Source organism: Passer domesticus, chromosome 6 (genome assembly GCF_036417665.1).
Source record: "Passer domesticus isolate bPasDom1 chromosome 6, bPasDom1.hap1, whole genome shotgun sequence".
NCBI lineage: Eukaryota > Metazoa > Chordata > Aves > Passeriformes > Passeridae > Passer > Passer domesticus.
This window is the reverse complement of record NC_087479.1, coordinates 16820131-16846626: the sequence shown is the minus strand read 5'-3', so window position 1 is coordinate 16846626 and position 26496 is coordinate 16820131. Positions and strand designations below refer to the sequence as shown.

The 26496-nt window shown below is 35.9% G+C and overlaps 1 protein-coding gene across 1 annotated transcript in view; it reads right to left on the bottom strand.

Annotated features, from left to right (window-relative positions):
* The window catches only part of TTC7B (tetratricopeptide repeat domain 7B), a 119158-nt gene that overhangs the window by 41206 nt on the left and 51456 nt on the right, over positions 1-26496 (bottom strand). The window contains exons 9-16 of the mRNA XM_064423600.1: positions 25767-25904; positions 24457-24540; positions 23175-23279; positions 21771-21888; positions 21523-21580; positions 17909-17981; positions 16485-16645; positions 2500-2616 (exon numbers count right to left, since the gene is read on the bottom strand). Of these exons, the coding sequence (XP_064279670.1) occupies positions 2500-2616; positions 16485-16645; positions 17909-17981; positions 21523-21580; positions 21771-21888; positions 23175-23279; positions 24457-24540; positions 25767-25904 (854 nt within the window). The remainder of the gene's footprint in view (positions 1-2499; positions 2617-16484; positions 16646-17908; positions 17982-21522; positions 21581-21770; positions 21889-23174; positions 23280-24456; positions 24541-25766; positions 25905-26496) is intronic.

Genomic DNA, 26496 nt, shown 5'->3' with positions numbered 1-26496 from the left:
CATCTCATGAGAAAGAAGTTTGTATTTCGATTAAAGACAAAAGTTCTATATTGACTTGAAGTTCTATATTGAACAAAGGTAATTCACAGTATTGCATTTGGCCCCTTTTAAGGTACATCTAGGTATTTGTGATTTATTTTTATTATTAAAATATTCTTGAGGACACTGAACCCTTGTTCCCACTAAATCTGATCACTGCAGAAGAAATATTTAATATAAACCACAGCTTATCAAAAAAGTAAATTCTTATCTTATTGGGAAAATGATACACCAAATAAATCTTCAGTCTAAATCACAATAGAAAAATATATTTCACATAAGCATAAAAGATATTTAAATCTTTGAAGAACAACATTATAAAAAGTTTTAAAATTATTAAAAGACCTTTTATTACTGGCTTGAAGAACTTTTTTTAAAAAGGCTTCCAGTGTTCCCAGTGGGAGACATAATTTTCAAATGGTGCTTTGCAACTAAATGAAGCCTGTGTTCAAACTACAAAGGCTGAGAAATTAAAGTTTTCACAACAATCCCACATCATCATTCTTCAGTACAAGGGTAGTGCAGCTGGGTGAACAGAACTTCCCAATCACATTTCAGGTCTCAGTGAAAACTGTTACCCCTGGATAAGAGCTGGATGGACCTGGATCACCATGATACAATATTAGGTACTCAGTCCTTACATTTCCCACAGACCAGCCATAACAAGACTACAACTTGATATCCTTATTCACTGCTTGATGTAATTCTCAATGTGTGATTTGGGAAACCTGTCTCCTTCTATCATGACTACCATGACATTTATCCACAGTTCCTGTTCATTCCATTCTGAATTTGATTTTAATGCACTACCATAATTTCAAGAGAAGACTTAGATGTCACGATAAAAAAAAATCAGTATGAAAAAAAAATCAGATGAAAAGTAGTCCTCACTAATTTTTCCACTTAGATGTTCTTGAAGGAGAATGGTGCCAAGGAGAGTTATCAACCACTGCTGTTTGAAGCTGACACAGCCAAGAGTAAGTTTTCACAGTCCCTGCTGATGTCTGAAGGAGGCATCACTCAACGTGTGTTTAACATGGCACAGTAGCTCTTAGCACAAGAACAACAACGCAGTAATGACAAGTTATGATTACAGCCCTGATATGTGTAAAGGATATAACAGCAGAGATGGAAGGTGAAAAGTTGTGTTGGAGTACATGCAAAGCCAGTCTGAAATTAGGCTTGCACAGAAACTGTAGCTATTCTGCAAAGTGCAGCATTCTGATACTAAACTCTTAACCCTGCCTACCCACACACACAACCAGCTAACGAAAATAAAGCACCACCCACTAGGTTAGAAAAGAAATTTTCTCCCTGGCCCCTATTCCACATTCAGTCACTCTGAATTGAAAAGATTCAGCTCAGATCTTTCTGGCTGCTGACATACTTGCTTTCTGTAACCTGAGTGATGCTCCCTGCTCCACAATGCAGTGTCAGGGTCTCTTAATATGCTGTGATTGACTCAGGTGCACTCCCAGGCTTTTCCTGCCACCCCCTCCAAACTTTGCTGCTCTGAATGCTCACTAGCTCCCTAAGCAGAGAAGCAGCTTTCCCTCTTCTGCCATTAGGTCAATTCTTTCAATTTTCTTAAAGAGATGCATGTGTTTACATGACTGGACTCAAAGTACAGCAAAAACTGAATGTCCATCATACTGCTACACAGGTATCTGATGCCACCTCCTACAAAGCTCTTCTGCTGTAGCATCTCTTCTCCAGAGGCTGTCAACCCTTCAAACAACCAGAGAGAAGGAAATTCTGCTTGTCTCCTTCTCCAGGTATTTGATAAACATATTGAATAATACCAGCATGGATTTCTGCTAAGTAGCCTTTTCATTTGTTTTACAGCTTATCTAAATATATATGGCAAAAGACCTTCACAAAAGCATTTTGGAAACCCAAACAGCACTATAACAACTTATGTTATACATTTGTTAATGCCTTCAAAGAACCTAAATAGGTTCATAAGCAAGACCTCCCTTTAAAAAAATAGCCATGCTAACTATGCAAGGACATAATTTCTATCCATGTGACCACTGATGCTTCCATGGTTCTCATTAATGTCTTGTCCTCTTACATATTATTCAGTGAAAACCCTTGAACTAAATTCCTACCACAGCAATCTCTCCACTAGCCAATATAAAAGACTAAAACCCTGACCAGGAAACAAAAGAAGACCATACCAGTACATGAGAATTGGGTAACTCATTGGAGTTACCCAATCTGTGTGACCAATCTTTATCATCACAGAATTTAGTAGCTTTGGCATTTACTTCATAGAACCCTGGGTAGCTCCACATGACCATCAACTGCTGTCTTTGAACAGCAGTCTCTAGATTTCCAGAGGATTAGTTTGTTTATATGAAATACCAAAACAAGTAAATGCAGGACTTCTGACCTAATACTGCCCCGAAAAGCTACTAAGCAAGGCAGTGAGCAGCCCAGCACTCCACAGCATCTTACCTTGGGTTAGTTAGATTGTAGCAGGATTTCCAAATCTGGAGCATGTGTTTACAGGTAAGGAGTGCTTCATCTGGGCCTCTACACAGGGACTCCAATTTGACTTTTGTAAACAGTAGTCTAGTGAAAAGGAAAAAGAAGTTAAAAGAGATTCCAATTCAAGAAAAACATCTTTAAAGACAGTATCACACCAAATTGGAGAAACATAACAAATACAGTAATAATTAAAGTTTAATGAAGTAATTGTAATAAATATCTAATGCCATCAAAATAACAGTGCTTTTTACAAGATGCCTTTTTCAGCTGGACAGAAGTAACAGTTGACAGGATTTTTATTTTAATTAAAAAAAAAAGTTATAAGACAATGTAGCTTATTGAAATTAACAGTACTACAAGATTCCACTGGCTGTATCGAGCTGAACATTCTACACCAAGATTAACCTAGACTGCTTCCTAGTTATTTAAAGAATATAAATACAATGTGACAATAAAGGAGCTAGTCCATTGGTAGGCACAATTTATAGGAGTCATAGCACCTAGGAACAGATAATACACTAGAAAAATACTAATTTAAAAGCAATTTTTAGCAAAATTGCAGATTAAAGAGCACAAAGGAGGAGGAGAGCCTGCACATAAAACTGTTAGCCTACTTTCTGTTTTAGAACCCAGGTGTACTTTGGCATTTTATTCCACTGCAACCTTAATCATACTAAGTGAAAAATTTATATGATTGCTCATATGGTTTGCGTGGGAAGACTGAGAAGGGTGTAGAGGGGGGGATGTGTGAAAGCTCAGAAGTTTCTTATCCCAAATACAAACTTGGAGGCTGCTAATAGTAACTGAAAAGTGCAGAGAGTTTTCTCGAGAATAAGAAATTACATCAAGTTATAGTAGTTAAATCTTCAGCATTGCACTGAACATCCTCAGCATGTAAATCCAAAAATGAATCACACAACCTTAAGTGTACAATATGTGCATTGTGGGACTGAGGAAGAAACCAAAGGCAGTTTGCTGTGTTAGTCAAAGAAAATGAACACCTGCAAGGTACATAAGGTCATATGAAGTCTCACTTGATATCTTGTAAGAATGTAGAGCAGTGTAATCACTCTCTAATGTAGAGCAGTTATATTAGCTTAGCTTTCTTCCTACCAGTAAATTAGATTTGAGTATAAAGGGAACTATACGGAAAATTTAAAGATGTATTTCATTTGCCAGAGATGTCCTTTCTAGATACTCGTTTTACAGTGACTACATCACTGAAATAAAAATATGTTCAGGTGTGTTCATCATTTTACTGAAAACAGAAGGAAAAATTACAAATAACATCCTCCTTCCTTCACACTCCCTTCATCTAGTCTACCCTTAGCACATGCACATGCAAGTCCTACTCGAACAGCAAGACCTAGGCATCAAAACCTGAAACCAAAATCACAGGAATCTATCTCATACAATCCCTTTCTTGCTTCTCTGTAAGACAGAACATTTGACAGTTTGAAAAGGCATAGATACTCAATTTCTTAAAATTTGTGATCATAAAGCATTTACAAAAGTTATGGAACATAATCAATTCAGAAGCACTGAATTTGCAAGTCATTCTAGAGTAAATAATCATAATATATACCTTATTATGTACAGTTTACAGGTAGATTGAATCTCCATTAACAGTATTCAAGCATTTAAGAATTTTAGGGATTTTGTAGCAGAGGGAAAGCACAGGGTCAGCAAAATGCTAAGACTCAACAGAAAAATTTAAAAGGAAAAATGGAGCAGGAGATAGAAAGGGAGGGGATTTGGTTATTAAGAAATTACTTAAAAACACACATACAACGTAACAGGAATCACTGCAACAAAAATGTTGGAACCTGGGCGACTAGTGTAGGATTCAATGTCAGGACAGCAGAAGACAAATACACTTGTAAGAATGAAAGCAACACATCAGCTTGGTGCTGTTGGGTGCACATGTTGCAACATCATTCTTGTTTCTTGTGCATTATGGCAGTCAACAGAACAGGGTGTTCACACATTTTCCAAAATACAAACAACAAACCAAGTATACGATGCAAAAATATTCACAATTCTAATAAAGAAAGGCTAGGACATTGTATCTAATAAATAAAGTACACTGGTATAAGATTATCCACACTATAGCATAAATAATCTTGCGAGTAGAAAAGGTTGCATTTATAAAGCCCCATAGAGCAGCTTCCCTGGATCCAATTAAATTTTGGACTATAAATCTTAAAAGAACTAAGACACCTCAGAAAACTGAAACATTATGTTAATAATAAAATGAAAACCTGCCAACTACGCATACTTGACAAATGGGGGAAGGAAGGGAAGAAGAAGGAGGCAACAGAAAGGAGGAACACCATGTGACAAAGAGATCTCCTATATTACCTTAATTTTATCAAGTTCCCTTGAAACATGGCTGGAGGTATAAGCAGCTCAGGGACAAGTATTACCAGGAAGGTTTTAGAAACCAAGAGGTAGGTTATCTGAAAAAATATTTTCTGAAAGGTCAACTTCAAGTATCTGTGAAAACAGCTCTTCTGGAATACAACCTGCATTACAGACACAGAGAATTTTAAACCTTACAAGAAGTTTTGATACACTACTAAAATGATGAAGAATAGATAAAAACTACCAAGTAATAGGATGATGAAAATTAAGCTGTATATTTTAAGAATATCATTAGTTATCTGTTTATGTCTGTTTGACAGTCAGAAGTTTAAATTACTGGCATGTGGTGCCAGAGTACCCTTGACATGGTGGAACAGTGCTCTATTAAGAATAGAAGAACTGAGGTAAAAAGAACATTCAAAAATGAAATTAAGAGTAGAACAATGTGTGTCAGAGATATAGAATAAATACAACAGATAAGAACAGAAATCTGTTTGGGTCAAAGCCTTTGGGGAAGAGAAGTAGGTAAAACAGGTTCTTTCAAAGACAGACTAATACGGCATTTGTTCCAGCAACAGCGTTTTCTATGGATGCAGATCTTTAACATCACTAAAAATAAAGTGAATTGTATCATTTTAGAAGACTAATTACCCAGACACAAAATGAAGAAGAAATCAAACTCTTAAGTGGAAAGACTTAGTTATTCTTGGAGCTAATAGCTGATAAATTTATGAAACAGCTACTGAAGCAGCAAATTACTCCATTACTTGAAGACTGTTCTCACTAACTAATGAGGACATTATAAAACAGCTGCTCATTACCTAATCCGTACATTACTGGATTTTTATTTAAATAAAGAATGAAAAATTCCAAACAGGTTTATTAACTAGGTCTTTGAATGTCAGTGACAAATAACTTGATAGCAAAGAAATCCAAGATGCAGCAGAAGCCTGGTGTTTAACACAAGGATGCTCAAACATTTAAGGATCTGTGTCTCAAGTTGAATGGGTAAACTCCATGTGTGACAAGCTAATAATTGAGAAAATGTGCAAGTAAGACATCAGAAATGTGCAGAGATCCTATGAAGAACAGCAGGGGACAGGCAGGGGACAAAGGAGCAACAACAAAAAGCTGCATCTTATGTACATTAGTACAAAGCAAAGCTAAACTACACTTGAACAGTAAAATTACAGTCTTTTAAGGCTTTTTTGTATCAAAGTAGGAAAAAGGAGAAAATGCGTTTACTAAATGGGGACAAAAATTAAGAATATTCAGGAATGAACCCCCAACCTTCACCATAATCTTTACCTATGTTGTCTGAGATATGAAAGCTATGACAAATAGGGAACAGGAACACTTTAAGGATGACTAAAGTTAAGGCAGTCAAAAATAATCAATTTCTCAGAATTATGGAAACAATGATGCATAGGACCATCCTTTCTAAAGTAAAACTTCAAAGAAAATATCACTTCTGGAATGAGTGGGGAACAGCATCTATATTGCCAATGATTTTGTCAGGAGGGAAGGAGCATTAAACAACCTGTGTAACCTTTATTCCAAACCAGAGCTGCCTAACAGCTGGGCTCATCAAGGTAAGACAGATGTTAAGAGGCCAGATGCAATTCAGGGACTACTTATTGCAACTGAAGGAGAAAGACACAGTGGCATTGTACAATATCCCAGTGAGACCACACCTGGAATGTTATATGTCATTCTCATTGTAACAGCTAAAAAACCCAAACACTTGAGGAATTTCAAATTGGAGCAGCTGCAAAGAAAGGCTATAAGGGTGATCCATCTACTGGAAACTACAGAGTACTTCATTTAGTCAGTCTAGCAGGAAAAAAAAGCCAAGAAGAAGTACAAATTCTTTCTATAAATACAGATGAAACAAGCAGCAGGAAGGGAAAAGAACAATTTATCTAGAGGAAATTGTTTCCACAAAAACAAGTGGCCATTCAGACTATTAAAACACTAAGGGTGGGAATCAGGTCCCTCATTTAAAATTAGGTTGCAGAAAAGACTGCTTCCTCACAGTTTGTTTTGTTTTCACCACAGAAGAGGTGGTTATTTAACTTCTTAAAACACAACTGGTAAGTTCATGAAAAGTATTACAGATAGGACCACTATAATAATGGGGCCTTGTGCCATCTAAGATTCTTGCTAGTGCTTTATTGCCTAATCAGTGCAAATTAATCTATAATCCGAAGCTTTCTTTACCAGCCAATCAGTCTAATTTGTAGCAAAGAACTTATAAATCTCCAAAATACAATTGCTGTCCTAGTTCTCATCCAGCCCGTTTCACTTTTTGAAAATGCTGCAACCACCAATTTTCTTCCATAGCAACTCTTATATGGTCAGGAGATCAAGAGGAGTTATTGGTCCAATACTGGCTTAAGCTATTGAAGATATTTCTAATCTGTTGAATGAAGCAAAAATATGAAGTATAGAAGACTGAGCTCTGCTATATGACAAATAACACTACTAATACTGAGAACTCTTGGTTATTTCAGTGAACAGGTACTGCTCAGCTCAAACATCATTTTAAAACCAGCTGTTTTGCTTTTGGACTCAAGTCAGCAATTTGCACAAATTGCTGTGCACTGTAAGAGCACAATGGCTTGGATCAGCCACAGTTGGATATCTGTATTTAATTCACTACTGCATGGATGAGACCTGCCTTACATTCTGTGATCCTTTCACTGTGATGCTTCCCCCAGAACTGCCTGCTGCAGCCCTGTCACTCAATGCGATAGTAATCAGAAATCTCCCTGAAGTCCCTCAGACTAAGCAAAATCCCACAGGAAACTTATAGTTCCACTAGACTTCTTTTGAAGAGTCCACATCCCCATATCCTGATCAAAACTGATCAGAATGCTCTATTTTTAGTTAGTGTTGGAAGCAAATTTTATTATTATTCTTTTTTATACAAATTTTTTACATTGTTCAGAGCTTGAAGAAAATAAGAAAGAGCTGTACATAACACTTAAAAGTATGTGCATTGAAAATTATAGTGTAGAGCACCAAAAGCCTTGCTGGGAAACTTAAGAACCACCCTAGGAAAATAAAATTTAAAAGGATGCATCAAATCTGCTTGTTTAGAATGCAGGATTAAAAATGCAACTACTTTGGTTTATGTTTAACCTATTTTGAGTAAACTTACTAAGTTTTAAGAGAACCTTTCTAAATAATTGAAGAGTTTGCTGAGAGTAACTTCAGCTAACAGTATTTTTTACATGACAATCAATTATTAAAAATGTTAGGAAATAATTAATATGCTGGAAGTCCCATAAATATGGGTAGAAGAAACAAACAAGCCACACAAAGTATCAAACAACAGTCTGATCTCCCAGAAAACCACATCAATTTATACAATAGCTTAACTAGAATAATAAATTTTATATATAATCAATTCTGATATATAGCTTGTTACTCAAGAGAGCATAAAGAAAGGTGGCAAACACCATTTCTGTGTAGAGTTATATAACAATACTTCATTTTTCACTTCTAAGTGCTTATTTGATATATCCCACAACTTCAAATCCTCAAATGCTAGAAGAATTCAAAAGAAGTTCTGGCTTTAAAACCAAGCACTATACTAAAAAAGCAAAGAAAACACCCTAAAAAAAAACAGCCCCCACAAAAACTATCAAATAAACAACTCCCCCAGCCCCAAAAAACCCCCTCACCAAGTCTAATCTTGACTTGTAAAATCCTAGACTAACTAGTTTGACAATATTCTGCACTAAAAAAATCACAAAAAGGATGATGCAGAATGGAATGCTAAAGATACTGAACTCTGAAAATAAACTCTTTTTTGACAGACAACATAGACTCCAGATTATTGAAGTGGGAAAGCAGTACACAGAATGCACAAAATTAAGGTGGAACAAATATTATTCAAAATTGATTACTTGGAAGAATATAAATCTATTGACCTTTCTAGATAACATGTTAGCAAGTTGCTCCTTGCACTCAACATACATACATAGGAAAGCTTCTGATCATTGACAGAAATTAGAAATGAGAAAGTAGGCAGAAAGCCAAACCTTGGCATGGTCAGTTTTCTCTCAGTCAGTACAGGCTGTGAGCAAGTGCCCTTCTGAAAACCCTGCAATTACTCATAAATAAATAGTTTAGAAGAAAAAAGTTAAAATTGGAAGAAAATTCTGAAGTTCCCAGTGTTTATCTCATTCACAATCCAGATTTTGATAATAGTTTACTGTCTGCCAGTCGATAGCTTCTTTTAGAAGGAGAAAGTAGGGATGACTGCCGTAAAATTCCTCACTTGAGAATTTCAATTGAATCCAACAGGACTTTAATTTACATGTAATATACCCCCTAATGAAAAGATCCTTATAAAACACAGTAGGAAACTTCATGAAGAAACTGTTCAGCAGCACAGCTTAATAGCTGTCAGGCCAAATTTCTTTTTAAAAATGAAATATATAGGTATTAAAACAAATACAGCCTTTGCAATCTATATGTGGAAACACACCATAAAAATAACTAACCAAGAGGCAAATAAGAATGCCAGCAAACAGGTAGTTGAATCAAAGTCCCCAGTGAAGCAATTATGCTCAAAGAAATTAACACAACCCTTTCCAAGGGACATGATGCACGTGCTTCCCTGTATAATGATGTAATAAATGTTATTGAAATATTTTGTGCAGTTCTGGCTCACATGTGATGAAAACTGGCTACAGTGCAAGGAATAACTGAAAGGCTGGAGAATATGCCCTTACTGCCAGCAAGTACCATGACGTTTTATCAGAAAGGATGTTGGGAGGTGGTTTTCTTACAAAAGCTACCATCAAGAGAATGGAGTCGCCAGGATTGCAGAGGATTAGCAAATTATGATACAAAAACCAATAGCTGGAATGAAACCAAGAAGGGATCAATTCAAATTAAAAACAAAAATGCAGTCTTAATGAAGAGTACAACTTCAACACTGAAACAAGCTACCACATGTTACAATGGTTTCTCCAGGTGTTTTTGATGTGTTCTTATCAAGACTGAAGTTCTCTGGAAGGGATGCTTTGATCTATATTAATATAAATCTATATTAATATAAAAAGTAAAGTAAATGTAGGAACTTCTAATATAGAGACAGTCAGGGGGTTTAAGACTTGATCTTCCTGGCCTCAAACTATTAATTCAAACATCCAATTTTGACAGCTGTCCCTTTAACACTTGCTGTAAAAAGCTTACACGTAGCTTCACATTACTCAACTCCCAAATACCTGCCTCATCAGCAAAACACAAAATGACACAATTGTAAAAATTTAACCAGCAGGGAGAATGACAACATGCAACTGAACAGACTATGTAAGACATATAGATTTATAAAGGATGTATTTATGCATTCAGTGATCTTAGATGCAACTGTGATAATCGGAGTACAGGAAGAAACTTATAGGGGTGTCTTCTGCAATTGCAAAGTGAGCTGCTGCACAGTCAGTCTACTCCATTGAGTTGAGTATTCAAGGAAAGTTCTGCTATCAGGAAAGACATAAATATAAAGAGTTCATTATAAAACATGAAAAAACATCATTTGTAAGTACCTTGAAATCACTAAATGCTCAATAATGGCAACAGGAGGTCAAGCAAACAAATCTAGTTTTTTTTTAAAATTTCCAGGAAAGTATTTAGCTTAATAAAAAATAAATGTCATAAACTATTTTTTAGCCAATCACCAAACCTTCTCCAACACTGGCCACACAGATCCCAAGTACAGGGAAGCTCATATACACACAAAAACATGGCTGAAGTAAAAATAGGCTGCTCTGATTGCTATTTGTAGCATGACTCTCAAAAAAGCATAAGATGAAACAAAACCAGCCCTCAAGCCCCAAAATAACACAATTTTGTGAAAATCAGGAATGAGTATGTTTGGTATCCATTGAATGGCCTTCCTAGCATCCTATTATTCCCCACATATTTGTCCCCAAAGCTGTGATTTTTGGTGCAGTGTATGTATACTGTATTCCATATTAGGAACTCAATGTCCTTAAGAAAATGTAGATCTCTAAACTATAATAAAGATAGTTTCTGACTAAAGCCAGAACAAATTAGTTATACTTGAAAACTTTTTGTCTGCCTGCCTTGAATTCCCTGCAGCACCCAGCTCATGACCCAAACTGGGACTCTTTCAATCAAGTTTCAAAGAATCCACAGCCTAGCAAACATAATTCAGGGGTAAGTCCCTGAGGCCAATGACCAATTTGTTACATAAAGTAATATCTACCTATCAACAATGTCTTTTTTAATGGACCATTCAGTAAAAGCACATAACAACAACCAAAGGGGAACAGGGATGGGAGAGTGAGATAGAAGAGCTCAGGAGAAAAAGAAAAAACGCAAGCAAATCATAGGGTTTCATAACTTACAGAAAAATCATTGCTGAGAACTATTTCATTTAACTCCCAATATAAACAGGAAAGAAATTCAATGAATTTGAAAACTCATGCTGTAAAATATTAACAAGAATTTTGTCAGCATACGCAAACCTGAAATACATGATTTTGGCAAGCACAGAACATCACTACTTCTTGTCCAATCTTATATTACCACCCTTTCCTCAATAATTCCCAGTGCTCTACTTATCAAGGGAAAAAAACCCACAAAAGCACAAGTTTTACCAGCACCACACACTGCAGTGCAACTACAACTGACCTTGGGAAAACAGAACAGGGTTGTCTGTTTCCTTCAGTTGATAAATATCTTGCTGTCCCACAAAACACCAGTGTATATGTATAATCCAACACTGCCTGTACCAACCAGCTCTTTTTTATGGCCACCTGGACACCTCCAAGAAGGAAACAAGTTTTTTACTCACTGAACTGAGAGGAATATTAAAAGGCCCTGTGATTCTGGGAAACCTAATGTAGCTCAAAAGAGCCATTGAGGGTCAGGAAGGAAAAGATTTAATAGGTTTCAGAGGAATGACATATCGGCCTGATGCTTCTGTGAAATATTCTTGGAAGAAAAAAAATTTCCTTCACACTTCGAGAAATGTAAATGTTTAAACTGTGAACTAAGTCTTCAGTTGTCTTCAAACCTGTTACCATATGCCTTTCCTTTTTGAGTGTACTTAACATTAAAATAACATGCTTGCACTCCTCAAATAACCCATCTGCTGTTCCCTGCTTCTGCTACTTTAAAAGCTTGTCAGCTGCTATCCATTGCAGTTCCAATTTTTAGCATAAAATTAGCAATTTACTATTTATTTTGCCTAATTACACTAATTGTAGGCATTATATTTGTATTTAAGTGCCCCAGCATTTGAAATACTAAGGGAACCCCAAACAGTTAAGATTAAGGAAACAATATCCCAAGTACTTCACTAAGAAACCTGACTCCATCTCTCTTGACTGAGATTAATTACGTTTAAAATTATATAAAGATATATGTATTAATTATGAATTCAAAACAGACAGAAGTGTTGTTTCAAGATTTCACATCATTCAATATACCACTAAGCTCTAAATTCCTTGTAACAAGCAGATAAAAAAAGAGGGACTATTGTAAATGAGGCTGCTCAGATAATTGCACATGTATGATATATATTGTACATATCACAAGCCCAATATGAACCAATGCAACACAACCACCACTATCTTGTATCACCCTGAATACAACCTCAGACTGGAATGCACACCTCTGGGACTGCTTACACATTCAGAGGGGAAACCATTGGATTAATAGAAACAAAACTCAAGGAAAACCCCAGCCACTGAGACCTGAAGCCCCGCTCATGGCTAAGCACTTCAGCAGTTTAGGATATATTGTGGCTCCTGCCTGCCTAGTCTCTCATTCAGGGCAGCACATCCTTGCTTCTGTTTCAGGAGGAGAAAGGGATCATCTCACTCAGCTTCCCACATAGTTTGATGGTTAGGACTCTGAGCTGCATCATTTATGGGTTAAAATCCTGTCAAGCTGGAGAACTGAATTTTATATTTCTACTACTGGAACAATCTCTCTAATGAGAGGAGAAAACCTTTAACTTTCAATTAATTCAAACAATGTAGCACCGACTGGGATTACCTATTCAGGTTTACTAGTGCTGGCACCTTATTCCCACCCATCTCAGTATTGATACTGAGTACAGTATTCATATTCTTTTTACTATCTTAACCTGTTCAGTAATCTTTTGTCTAGAGATCTTTTTGTCCCTAGATTAAAGCATGCTCGGATATTCAAACATCAGTCAGCATTTGAAAGATTGATTGTATTCACACAGCTGATTTCTTTATAACTAAAGTGGCTACAACCTAGCAATTTAAGCATACAAAAATTTGAAAAAAATAGTGCTATAAATATTCAGCAAATAACTTTCTTTTTAGTATCTCTGAAAAAAAATTACTACATATCTATTTTACCTTTACAGGTTTCTTAGATTTTTACCAATAGTTTTCCCAATACCTATTCAGATCTCAGAGCAAACTGCACATTTATGCTGCCAATATAATGAAAATAGGGGGAACAATCAACTCTCTTTTCAAACAAAAACCTATACCTTGCTGCTAACAGCCCAGGGTGTTTGCTCATTTTTTCCATTCCTCTAGATAACGACTGGACAGAATTCTTTGGCTCTAAGGAATTTCTTTCTACTTACTGACCTGAGATGCCCAGGGCAAAATCATGATCTGATTGGCTGATTCTTTAGCTTTATAGTGCAGGAAGGTTAATATTAATTGCAGATCCAAAGGTATGCCTGCTGTACGCTTCAAATATTGAATTCAAACTCCAGGAATGCACCAGGTTTTCAAATGTCAAAAACTGACAGACAACATATTTACTAATTGATTGCAACAGAAGAGTGCTGGAAAGGAGCCACTTCTCTGCATTATTCATGGTGTATCCTATGAGTTCCTTGCAACCTCCAGCATTTTACAAAGATGCAGTATTAAACTTGTGAATATGTAGATTCTTTTTAAAGCAATGAAAAACAAAAAGAACATACAGCTGTGAAGACAACAAGAACAGCAGACAGGAATAATGCACAGAAAGCAGACAGGAATAAGAGAAATAAGGAATAACATAAATCGCAAGCATTATGCTTTAATATTTCCAAATATGAAGATTTCCAAGATTTATTACTCTGCAAAGCCATCACAGTATCCATTTGCATAAAGCTGTGGTACAGCATCCTGACAGAAACACAGAGAATACCAAGAGAACTCTTGTAGTATTTAGCTTACTGGATTGCAGAAAGCATAAAGACATATGAAGTGTTTACAAAACCCAATAAAGCACCACAGGTGAATAATTAAATATTTCAGTGTATCTAAAAATTAGCAAGCTGTAGAGGAACACAAGAGGCTCTATTCCAAATCTACTAGGAAATACCATGAGATTATATTGTTTACAGAAGTTGCAAAACAAGGACACGGATTCAGCAATACACTAAGCGGTTGTGTTCTGTACTTTATATATACACACGTACACACTGTCAACCATTTCAAGAGCATTACATATAGTTTTCAAAAGCTGATAAATCCTTGCAAAAATAACCCAGTTACATGATAGAATCAATCCAAATTTATATTATTGACCAGATGTGCCTGTCTGGCTGTCAGTATCAATTGCAGAGAGCAGACAAGAAATCTCAATCATATTTTCGACTTCTCTGGGAAATTGACAGTACTAAAAACAAGACTCTGAAAGATTTCCTAGAGATACATTTAACTGTTTCACCTTGGATTCTTCAGCATTTGTTACTGCATCTGATGGTGATTACTACTGCCAAGAAATTCCTCTGAAATTCCCAGATCTGTACCAGTACTCTGTAATGCAGTACACTGTATCACCACCGAGTCTGTATTATACAACAGTACCAACAATTTAGAATCACTACTATGACCTGTATGATATATATATATATATACACACACACACACACACATACATTAATACAAAGATCTGTACTGTAATGAACAACTTGGACAACATGTTTAACTAGAACTGTAGTATAAACTGCTTTGGAAAAGCTATGAACCACATCTGAAAAACACAAATACCTTCTGAATGCTCACAAGAGTATTTTTAAACATTTTACTGAATGGACCCTTGTTCTCCCATCACAACAGAGATTAATATAATAGGGAGTTCTCTTATAACAATAGGGAATTCTGAAAGTACAGTCTCAGAAATACTTCTGGACTATTACTGCTCTGACACACACAGCAGTTACAGCTACATTATTTACATTGCCACTAAGTGGCAGAAGCTGAAACAAGAACAGACAGAAGATGACAGTCAAAGTGCTTGGAACATATTTGTCTTTAACAATAACAGGGTACAAAATTAGGAAGCTGATACTTCAATTTCCTCTCAAACCTTGACTTACTGACAAGGACCTCGGTCCTGAGGAAAGCACAAACAGATTTGAAGATAAACTACTGCATAGTTCTGAAATTGTCAAACATGTCTAGAAGCCCCTGCTAAGAACCGAAACAAGTCAGAGGGGTGTAGATAAACTAGGAAGTGAGATACAGCAAAAGGCAACAAAAGCCATTGCACAGAACTCACTGCAAGCCACAGAATTTCTAACAGGAGGTGGTGTCAACAGAGGTCCTGGTCAGATTTGTGAGGAAAAAGGCAACAGTACCTTTTAAAGATGGTCAAATGGAGACACAAAATGTCAAGGAACAGGAAGAGAAACCACAATAGTTTCTATTTTCAAATGAATAATACTTAAAGAAATCATGTTTTGCTGGTAGGCTGATATAATAACTATGATATAGGCTGGTCATTTAGAAGTTAAGAATGAGGTAATTTTAAAAAATTGTCCAAATAAACATGTAGGATAAGCGTAATATTATGGATTACAACCTCAGTGAAAGATTGGAAGTTAATGAGTTAATGGCAGCTGTGCCTGAGATATTTTCCTATAAAGAATTTTAATAAATTTTCATAAGAAAATATTTTTTTTAAAAACCAACCAAGCACCAAAAAAAACCCCAACAAAAAAACCCTGACAAAAGTACAAAATCCAAATCTATGTTAAGATGTACTTAACCTGAAAAATAAACAGAAAGAATGATTTCTTTCTTAAACAAGAGAACATTTAGCAAATATGCTTCTTCCCTGCTCACTTATGTAGTTGTCCATCAGCCAACTTCAGACAACTGTTATTATCTAAGCAAATGAGGGAATTCTCTGTTTTATGATGTATTTTACAAAATAGATTCCATACAGTATCCACAGTTATCTGTAAGAGGGGATAAATCTAAACTAGCTAATAGTAAAGTCCTGTTTGTACTTCTTGCAATATTGCATAAAAATAGAAGATACAAACATAGTACAAAGCATGCAACAGGGAGAATTTATTTACACAGATGGTGCAGGAAAAACAAAGTAAGATCAACTATCCAGTTCTAACCTCCCTTCCAAAACAAATCCTTTATCATTGTTTAACAAGCCTTTAATAAGCAGACTTGCAATAAATGGGTGGGAAAGAAGACTGCTGGGAAAAAAAAATTGACCCATCTTTAAATCCATTCCCTTTTGAAATGAATGAGATGAGAATCCAGGAAAAATAAATACAAGAGAAAGCATAGAAAGGAAACATGATATTCACTCACATAAAATTTTCTGGATATTCACTCAAGGCCATATCAATGATATTCAAAGCATCATGATAGTGTTTCTGGGCTGATAGCAAGAGTGCAAGGAGATGAAGAGAGTTGGCATCATCTCCTTGTAGCTGCAGAGCCTGACGAACATAACCCAAAGCTTCTGGTATCTGATTTAAAGAAATAAAAAAAAAGGCAGAAAAAGAAAGCACCACTATTAGAAGCATTACCTTTTGCTTGATTGACATCCATAAAATTTCAAAATGCTCACTCAGATAACACGTAAAATTCTATTCACTCCTGTAAGACACTACTCAGAAGTTTAAAATGGACCTCATTCTCTACAGTGAATTCTGAAAATTAAATAATATGTTAACCCTGGAATGTAAGATGTATGTTTTTATAAAACAGTTACTTTCAGCCCCTTAAAATATCCTCTTTCCAGTTCTAGCTGTGTTTCTGTATGATTTTGAAAATATTTTAATTGCAATGCTTAACTGAAATGTACAGCGACAGTAACTTTTCTTTATGTAGAATTCCATTGTCCCTTCAGCTGCCTGTGTTTTTGTTCAAAGTACAGTACGTGTTAAAACCAAGAAATTTAATTAAACAACACAAGTAATTTGGAATTCAGAATGTCCAGAGTCATAGCCTGCTCCTCAAAAATACTTTGTGCTAGTAAAGTGACAATCCATTCCACTCTTAAGTGACATAGTCCAAGTTCTGTGCTACTCATTAGCAACGAAAAGTAGTCACTAGAGAATGCAAACACTGTGCTCAGGGCTACTATGTGAAATAAACACGACTAGGAAAAGACTTACCATGATATACAGAAAGCACTTCCACATTATCCAAATTCATCTCATGTATGGTAGAATGCCTTAAACGTAACAGCTGTACAAGCTGGACTATAACCATAGTCTGATCTCTTTTATAACCATAAAATATTTTCCAGTTTTCTTAAACACTTCTTTGTAATTTTGTCCACAATAACCAAGCCTCACACAGGTATTCGGGCCGGGAACAGATATTAACAGGTACTCAAGATTTAAGCACAGTGAAGATTGTTAAAAGACTAGATTCAATAGCTCCCCTCTCTAGGATCTGAGCAGAGATTACACACAATAAGTAAAACACCTCAAAAACTGACTTTTTTTTCCCTCTGTCTAGCAACAGAAAGAAGTAATTCCACTTGCTGAAGTAAGTGGAATTACTTCGGATCCTAGAGCTGGAAATAATGGCAGAGTTCTTGAGAACTGCATTAGACTGAAGGGGTTTGGAGAGAGTATTTCAGGGTTTTTTCCATATATGTGAATATATGCACAAGGAAAACCAGGTTTTTATTGAGGAAATCTTCATCTCTATTCATCAACAAATACAAATTCTAATCTTTGTATGACAGCATGATACTGCACTTTTAAAACATAACTAACCTGTCTGGAAATGGCAAGCTGCAGTGCCAAGTAAAATGCTGCCAAATGATCTGTTGGAGACAAACTGTGAGCCCTTAAAACAAAGAAACAAAACAAAAATTAATTTTCCCCCTGTTCAGACAAGTTAGACATACCCATAAATGCATATATATTAATTTATTTATATTCAGATCTCTTCACTACATGTATACTCATATTTTGATACAAGTGATGTTCATTTCAGCAACTTTTCTTATGTTTCTCAATCATCCTTGAATTAAAGGAAGCACCTTGGGACATGAAAAGTCATTTTCAATAGAAAATAATTATGTCATTTCTGCTTAAGTCTTAAAATACATCTTTAATACAAAATGATTCTTCAAATAAATTATACTCCTAAACAAACACTAGATGTCATTACTTAGAATATTTATAAGAAAAACTCATTAAACAAAATTTTCTTACAGAAAAAAGGGAAAAAAACCCCAAACGTGAACTGCCCAGAACACCAGGCCTTTAAAGAGATTAACAGTATCAACTTTTTTCCCACATTAAAAAAAATTATGTTTGTTATCTTCTTTTTAATATTTTGGTCAAATGCACACTCTGAGTCTTAGTAATTTTTCTATCCCATGAAAATTATTCTTGTAATATGGTCTACTATTTCTCCCTGTAATACAATCTTTCTGCTGCAAGGTGAGAGCTTTTTAGCAGCGCGATGCTTGAGCAGAAGGACAAAAAAAATTTATGGCTGTACCCCAAATGATGTGTAGTAAGTACTGGGCAGGAAGCCTGGGACTGTTGTTTTTATTTACATTTGTTGCATTCTTTTAACCGAGTCTCATTTAGAACTCTAATGTGCAATAATCATCTTTGGAACATCTAGTGAGTCACTTCCGCTGGGAGGAAGCATCAAAATTGACCTTTAAACCACTAAAACCACAGAGAACCTTCTGCTTCTGACCTGTGCATTTCTGCCTTCTCAATCCAAACAGCTGCACAGGTATATTAGCTTAGTAACTACAGCCAGCATGCTTCAGAGAAATTTAAAGTTATTAAGAGACAGCTCCATATTTTGTTAACTTCACCTGTAAATTGGAGACTAGATGCACAGATAAAGCCTAGCAGGGTCCAGGACAAGTCTTGTTTTAAATTTAAATTCACAAATTAAGCAATCCTAAACAAGAACAAGAGATTTTTACTTAGAGAGTACTTCTTCAGTAACCCAAGCTTCAGACAGTGAAAGGATGAAGCTATTACTATCTATCTACTATTTGGTGAGTTCTGTGAAACTCCAATTCACACCAGCCACAGGAAAAGCACTCAAAGTCTTCCAAAATTTAACAAAAAAAAAAAAAAGTTAGTGAAACAAACACCCCTCAGTACTGTGTGAAGGCAGCAACAAACACTTTCTTGAATGGCCACCAACACAAATTGTTAAGCCTTGAAATCTGACTCAGGCAAGGGTCCAAAATGTAACTGTATCTCTTCAGGACTCCTATTTCTTCAGGAATTGGCCCTCTAGGTAGACGATTTTAAAAATCCACAAAAAAAATTTATTGGGGAAAAAAAAAAGGCACGTCAAAAGACCAAGTCCAGTACAGGCTGCTTGCTTTATAAACTGGTAGAAGACAGAGAATTTAACTTCCATCTCCTGGAAAACTCTTCTTTTTCAGACATGGTAAGAGAAAGTAGGCATGACTGGTGGGCTGGGTGAAAGACAATGTAACACGTGACCAAGCAACAATATTTGAACAGAGACTGAGGAAGAGTAATTTCATAGCAATGAGTAGCTGAATATTGGCAGGACCTGGAAACATGCTTTTACTGGCCAGAAAGCCAACCGTGGGTTGGGCTGCATCAAAATAAGTCTGACCACAGGGCAAGGGAGGTGATTCTCCCCTTCTACTCCACATTCATGAGACCCCACCTGGAGTGCTGTGTCCAGCTGTGGGGTCCCCAGCATAGGGAGGATGTGGACCTGTCTAGAGGAGGGCCACCAAAATGACCAGAGGGCTAAAGCACCTCTCCTTTAGAGACAAGCTGAGAGAGTTGGGATTGTTCAGCCTGGAGAACAGAATGCTCAGGAAGATGTTACAGCACCTTCCAGTGCCTAAAGGGGTCCTACAGGAGAGCTGGAGAGGAGGTTTCTACAAAGGTATATATGGATAGGAAAAGGGGTAGTGTCTTCAAACTGGAAGAGAGTAGGTTTAGATTAAATATTAGGAGGAAATTCTTCACTATGAGGATGATGAGGCACTGGAACATGTCCAGAGAAGTTGTGGATGCCCCATCCCTGGCAGTGTTCAAGGCCAGGCTGACGGGGGCTTTGAGCCATCCAAAAAAGTTGACTCTCAGAATTTTGAGAATCACTATTCTGAACTGGAGAATAGGGTCAGCAGACACTGAACTGGAATGGGCTGGCTTCACACTATGGTCCATTTCATCCCTTGCTGTTTCAAAGAACCCTCAAAAGAAAGCAATTCACTGTTAGGGTCTCAAAAAGTAGTGAATGCACAGAATTGGTGAAAAATGGTTAGCATACTATTTTTGAAACAGTGATGATTAAGTCAGTAGTGGTAAGAAGGATAAGTGAGGAACTGAGTTATAAACCAAGAGGTAGAATTTTCAGTTTCAAAATGGAGAAAATGCTGAAGTCCTAAAAAACCTAATTAAAACCACTAAGGAACAGAAGAGCAAAAATATGTTAAAAACATACTTACATACAGAGGAATTGCTAAGACAAGACAGAAAAAAGAAGTTCCAACACATACCAGCCTCACTCTAAAGTCACTTCCAAAACACTTTTGCAACCCTACCCCTTCAGATACAAAATCACCACCAAAAAGCCACGACTTAATTTTCACATTAATGCACAAATCCATTCACCTACATTTAGGCTTATCTCACCAAAGAAGGGTTGGTTTTCAAGGGTATATAAACATAAAAGACACGTTTAGATGCTGCAGCACTTTTGCCAGCTTTGTCATCAAGATTTGTTTCTTCTATAATTAGGGTAGAAATGTCCTCATTCACCTGTTTATTGTCATTTCGTTTGCAGAGCCCATGAGAATGAACTACTGTCATCCCCAATGGCACTGCTTCCAGGTAATGCACTGGGAAGATGACATTTGCACTGCCATTGCCTACACTGTTACATTTCCAGATAGAATTTTCATTTTCTCCTAGCTTACTACCTCAAAACCTGCACTTCACCCCTCAGCCCCAACAGCACAGCCTCGATTACTGCTCTGCTTCTACAGAGATAATTGCAAAGGCCTCCTACGCAATCTGATCAGTGGACAGCTCTTAGAAACACTGTCTCACTGAACCACAACTCAAAACTTTAGACTGTGTGGTTTTACCTACTAGATCAGAATATTTGAGCAAATATTTTATACTAGAGAGCAACACAATGTCTTACATAAAGGGAAATCCTTAGAAATCAATTTAGGCAATGCTGGCAGAAAATGATGGAAAAAATGCTAAAGAAATACATTCTGTTCTCATGATGGGAGACTCCCAGAGGTGAAGTTGTCATTACACCATCTTTTACAAGTGTCACTTTTTAGAACATAATAAAAACTTTGCACTACATATAGCAGAACAAAATGGAAAGATCAACACCCACTTACCTCTGAAATGCAAGAAGAGCCTTTCTCTGTAAGACCTCTTGCATCCCTCGCAAAGATGCTAAAAAGGATATATTTAATCAGTGATACGAACGATGGTGAGGTTTCATTCCACACACTAACTGAAGAAGCTTTAATACACTGACTGAAAAATGGTTGCACACAGAAGATTTAATGTCTATCATTCTGCCAGGTATCCTTCTTTAGGCAGCATGGGAATTTCCAAGTGTGAATGTTTATTCCTATCTTACCATCAGTAGCCTGCAGACTGTAAGTCAATCCCAGTGCCAGGTAGCCTTTTGCTTTGAACTCTGATGTTTTGTCCCCGAGATCAACAACTGCTTTGGCAAACCTTTCAGCTTCTTCCAACTGAAAATATTACAAAACATCCATGTAAGTCTAAAACTAGCTAAATCTTACATGATAACGACAAGAATGCTCAGAATGTATATTACACACACTGAACCTGATAAAATCTCAGCCATGATTGCTTTGAAGGACTATTTCATTTTTCATTAGATTTAGTTTTCTTAATAAATACTGAGTAAAAACCACAGATTTTAAGCTGAAACACATATTCCTATTGAGAGAAATCTGGCACAAAGCACACTTACTGTGCTTTTGGCTTTTTTCTTATTTTTTACTCTTTTTTTAATAAAAAGGTGTTTCTAGTCCATATATGCCATCTACCTTTTTGCACTTTATAAATAGAGTTCTTGACTCATGAACCATTTATTTAGGAATATCAATCACAAGAACTATAGCTCTAACCCTGTAAAAAAAACACTATACCATGCAGAACTCTGCTTCAAATACTGCACTGCTGAATGGATGCAAACTCAAAAACAGAGAAACATGTAAAAAATCAAGGTTCAGCTGCCATGCTAGCACAGTATTTAATAATCTAGAAAGAAAAAAAAGCCCATTTGACTCCATTTCAGTAACTGTAAAGGCTAAGTACAGTAAGCTAGTCCATATGGACTCAATCCACAGGGAACAATTTACAGAACTAGGATATACCTTAATCAAGGCTGTATTTTGTCAGCTTCAACAAGTCATGTTTGTGCTACTACACCACCTTCTCAATTTCTACATGTGACCTTTCCCTTCTCTTTTCCTTCTTTTTCAAATATACTCATTCTTCTAAAAATTACACAAGTATCTTGAAAACAACATTATGATCTTTGATCACTTTAATGTTTTTGTACAGATACACCCATTTCAAGTTTATCTAAAATACTCAACTGTCCCTATTACAAATGCATAACCACAGCTACCTGCAAACATGGTAGCACCAGAAGAGTCCCTTGATTATAAGAGATTTGCCTCATTATTTTCCATAAAGTTATTTTCCTCTTGCAGAAAATATCCAAAGTTTAAGTTGCATTTATGATTGATCTTCCAATATTTCAACTTCAATATATTTTAAGCTATGTCTTAGACCAGTATCAGAATACACTACTTTGATAAACACAGCCTCTGTCAAGTACTTCAAATTAGCCATTGAAACAGGGACGTACACGTGCATGTACATTCTGTGCTGGGTTTTTAGATATGCCCAAGTGCATGCAGTCACTGTGCAAAAGTATTTGCTACATCTCTAAATCAAGATTTTTAGTACAGGTCTTGCTGAGAAGACAGAGGGCAAAGCTTACCCAGTGCAGAGATCCCATGCAGAGCTTTGCAGCAAGGAGTGGAATCGTTGCATCATCTGGTTTCAAACGTATACATTCCTTCAAGACTTTAACAGCTCGAGCAGACTGTTTAAAACATTTTCCATTTAAATTACTAAAAACATAAATGTGTTTCACAGATAGAAGATTCCTAATTCCACCATTTACTTTATTTTTCCTTTGTGAAGGAGACGTTACTACACATTTTGCTGACAACTGGTCAAAGCTCCTCAAGCCACTGAAAGACAAGACTTTAGGCACGGTACTGTTATTTAACTCCTACAAGCTGTCATTAAGCATCCCCAGAAGAATGTAATTCCAGTGGTACACAATTCAGAGATGCATTTAGAACTTTGCCAGGCCTGTAAAGTCATGGCATTTGAGCCAGGTAAATGAAAGAGGAGTGGAACAGCGTTTTCCAAACAAGCAGTGTTTTGATGTTCTTTGGGAGTTAAAACAACACACAGGAATAGGTCTGATATAATATAGAAGAATGGCACTGCTCCTCTTTTTTTAAAAACTTATTTGGGTCCGTCCAATCACAATTTGGAAGATAACTCAAAGTAAACAGAGTTGGAAGAAAAACCAAGTCTCTTCAGAACTCATGTGCTGCTAAAATATTTTCTAAGGAAAATACATTCCTTTTCCTATTTCTGAAAATAAGCAAAATATCCCATTGAAAATTATATTTTAGAAAATTACTTGTTTACATTACATGATGAATGTGTTTTCTGTAACATGACAGCGAAAAGCAAAAATAACTGAAAATAGAGAATTGCATCTAAAAGCTTAAGTTCCTGGTTTATATAATTTTTTTTTAATCCATTAGGTGCATAGAATACACAGCCTCAAAGGCAGCAATATTAAAGAAGATAAAATCAGAAATTTCCAAAGGAAAAAAAAAAGAAGAAGAGCATCACGAATCAGCATTAATTTGTACCTAAGTATAAAATAAATTAAGTCATCAAAAGCACACTTAAACAAGTTTTACAGGATAATAGGATCTGGTATAATCCACTGCTTGTACTCAATCAGCCTATTTTAAGATTATTGGCAAGATATTTTTTATCATCATCTAAGTTAGAAACTATTCAAATAACATTCTTCGTACAGCACTGGGAATAAATTCAGGAGTACAGCATACTTAGTTGATTCAAGGATTAGAATTATTTTCAAAAACACTACAGATGAAAATTATGGAAGTGCTTAACATTCTTATCAAATGCCATCAATACAAGAATTATACGACAAAATTTGGACTTACTTTTCCTGCTGCCATCAAGGACAATGCAAACTGATACCAGAGATGGAACTCTTCAAATGCAAACTTCATGGCTCTTTCTAAACACTAAATATAGGGAGAGGGGGAAGGAAATTGTTATTTAAGCTCATGTTCTTCAATTATTGAGAAGATATACTAGTATTAAGATTTTTATAGACTCTTATCTAACATACATGCAATAAAAAAAAAATTATTTAAATACACGAAAATAGCTGCCAGATTCTATATGGAAAAGAATTTAACAGGTCTGGAAGACATCCCTTCTTGTAGGACACTTACAAGCTCAATATCATGCATCCTACAAAGCTTAAAAATTTACTTGATTACAACCAGAGTACTATTGTTTAGGAAAGAATTGACTGTATAAAGTTCCTTCATCTAGCTGAAGCTACCCTAAGAAATTGAAAGTTCCATTATATACAAACTTGATAAAAATATGAGCCCTTTTCAGTTAAGAACGTGACTTGGCATTAGAACAGTTTAACAAAGATGAGACAGATTTTTGATCATTTCATATTCTTATATAACAACCAACTACTTCTGTAAGTAATCAGCTATAGCTAAACCAGAAGGCAGCAATAAGATACTGGAACTGGTGGGTGAATACTACTTCCACAGTTAGAATAATTTCCCAATTTCTGATTTAATCTGCAACAGCTCTACCAGAACAATCAAAATCAGCTCAAAGAGAATGAAGCCCTAAAAAATTAAATGCCTATTATATAACTGAACAGAATGTTTTATCATTTATGAATATGTGTTTATTACAATACTTCAAATTATAAAAGTTACAGACTATTGGCAGCAGGATTTGAGGGCAGATATCTTCTACTCACTAAACCTGCAATGTTCCCATAAATATAATGGTTCTTTAACATTCCAAAAAAGACAAAAAGCCCACAACAAAACCATCACAACACCAGACAAAACATAAGTATCAGATTTGGAACCCAGGGCTGCTCTATCCCTGCCTAGTTTTAGTCTACTATATAAAACTGAAAGGTACCCTTTTAAGCAGATCCATGCATCCCCACCTAAAAATCATGTGCATTTCTGTGGCATTACACATCTGCCACACCTTCCACACAACTTTTCTTGTTTGGCCACCTCAAGTCACTCGTATAAATTTAGACAGTAAACATTTTGGGGTGGAAATTACCTCCTGTATTTATAAAGCAGTCAGAATAACAGTGTCCTGTATTTGTTTTAGCCCTTTCTTACTACGACAATTAACACGATTAACAGAAAACAGCAAAAATGACACAGATGAGTATTCACTACTAACAACAAACCTCTGAAAGCATTTCATACTGGCCTCTTCTTCCCAAGGCTATTGTAAGTAGATCGTAGACTACAGAAGCACTTTGCAAACTGATGATACGATCATTCTTGTGTTCTGGTATTCTGCTCAGTACAGCATCCCGGTTAGCCTGAAACACACCACAAAGAAAGAAACCAAGTCAACCATTATATATAATTACTATTATAATTATAATATTATAAAATTATTATAATTCAAGCTGTATTCTCACTCCAGTTACTACCATTCTACTCAACCTCACAGTCAGTGAGGTTGCTATAAGGAATACAAAGAGATCTGGTTCTAATTTATAGCTAGAAATAATTACCAATTTTATATATTAGTGCCAAGACTGATGTTTCTACATGGACCTGTTTTTAATTACTTCATCCTATTTCCATAATCTAAGTAATGTATTTCAAATTATTGAAGAGTTCTCAGAAAAAAAAAGTATTTTCAATATAATGGATATACATCTACGAATAGATCTCTTTTTTTGTGTGTGTTAGTAGAAAATATTAAAAGGATCTTCAAGTTCTCCATTCATGCTTTTCCCAAATAAGGCAATCAACTTTTTTTCTCTTCACGACATTATGACACTCATCTCACTTGTGAATGGCAACATGCCCAGGATAACCCACAATCACCTTCAGGAATTACTACTGAGAAGTGAAAACTGATCCTGGTTCTGGGCACAGCTTTGAAATAAGGCTGTGTTTGCA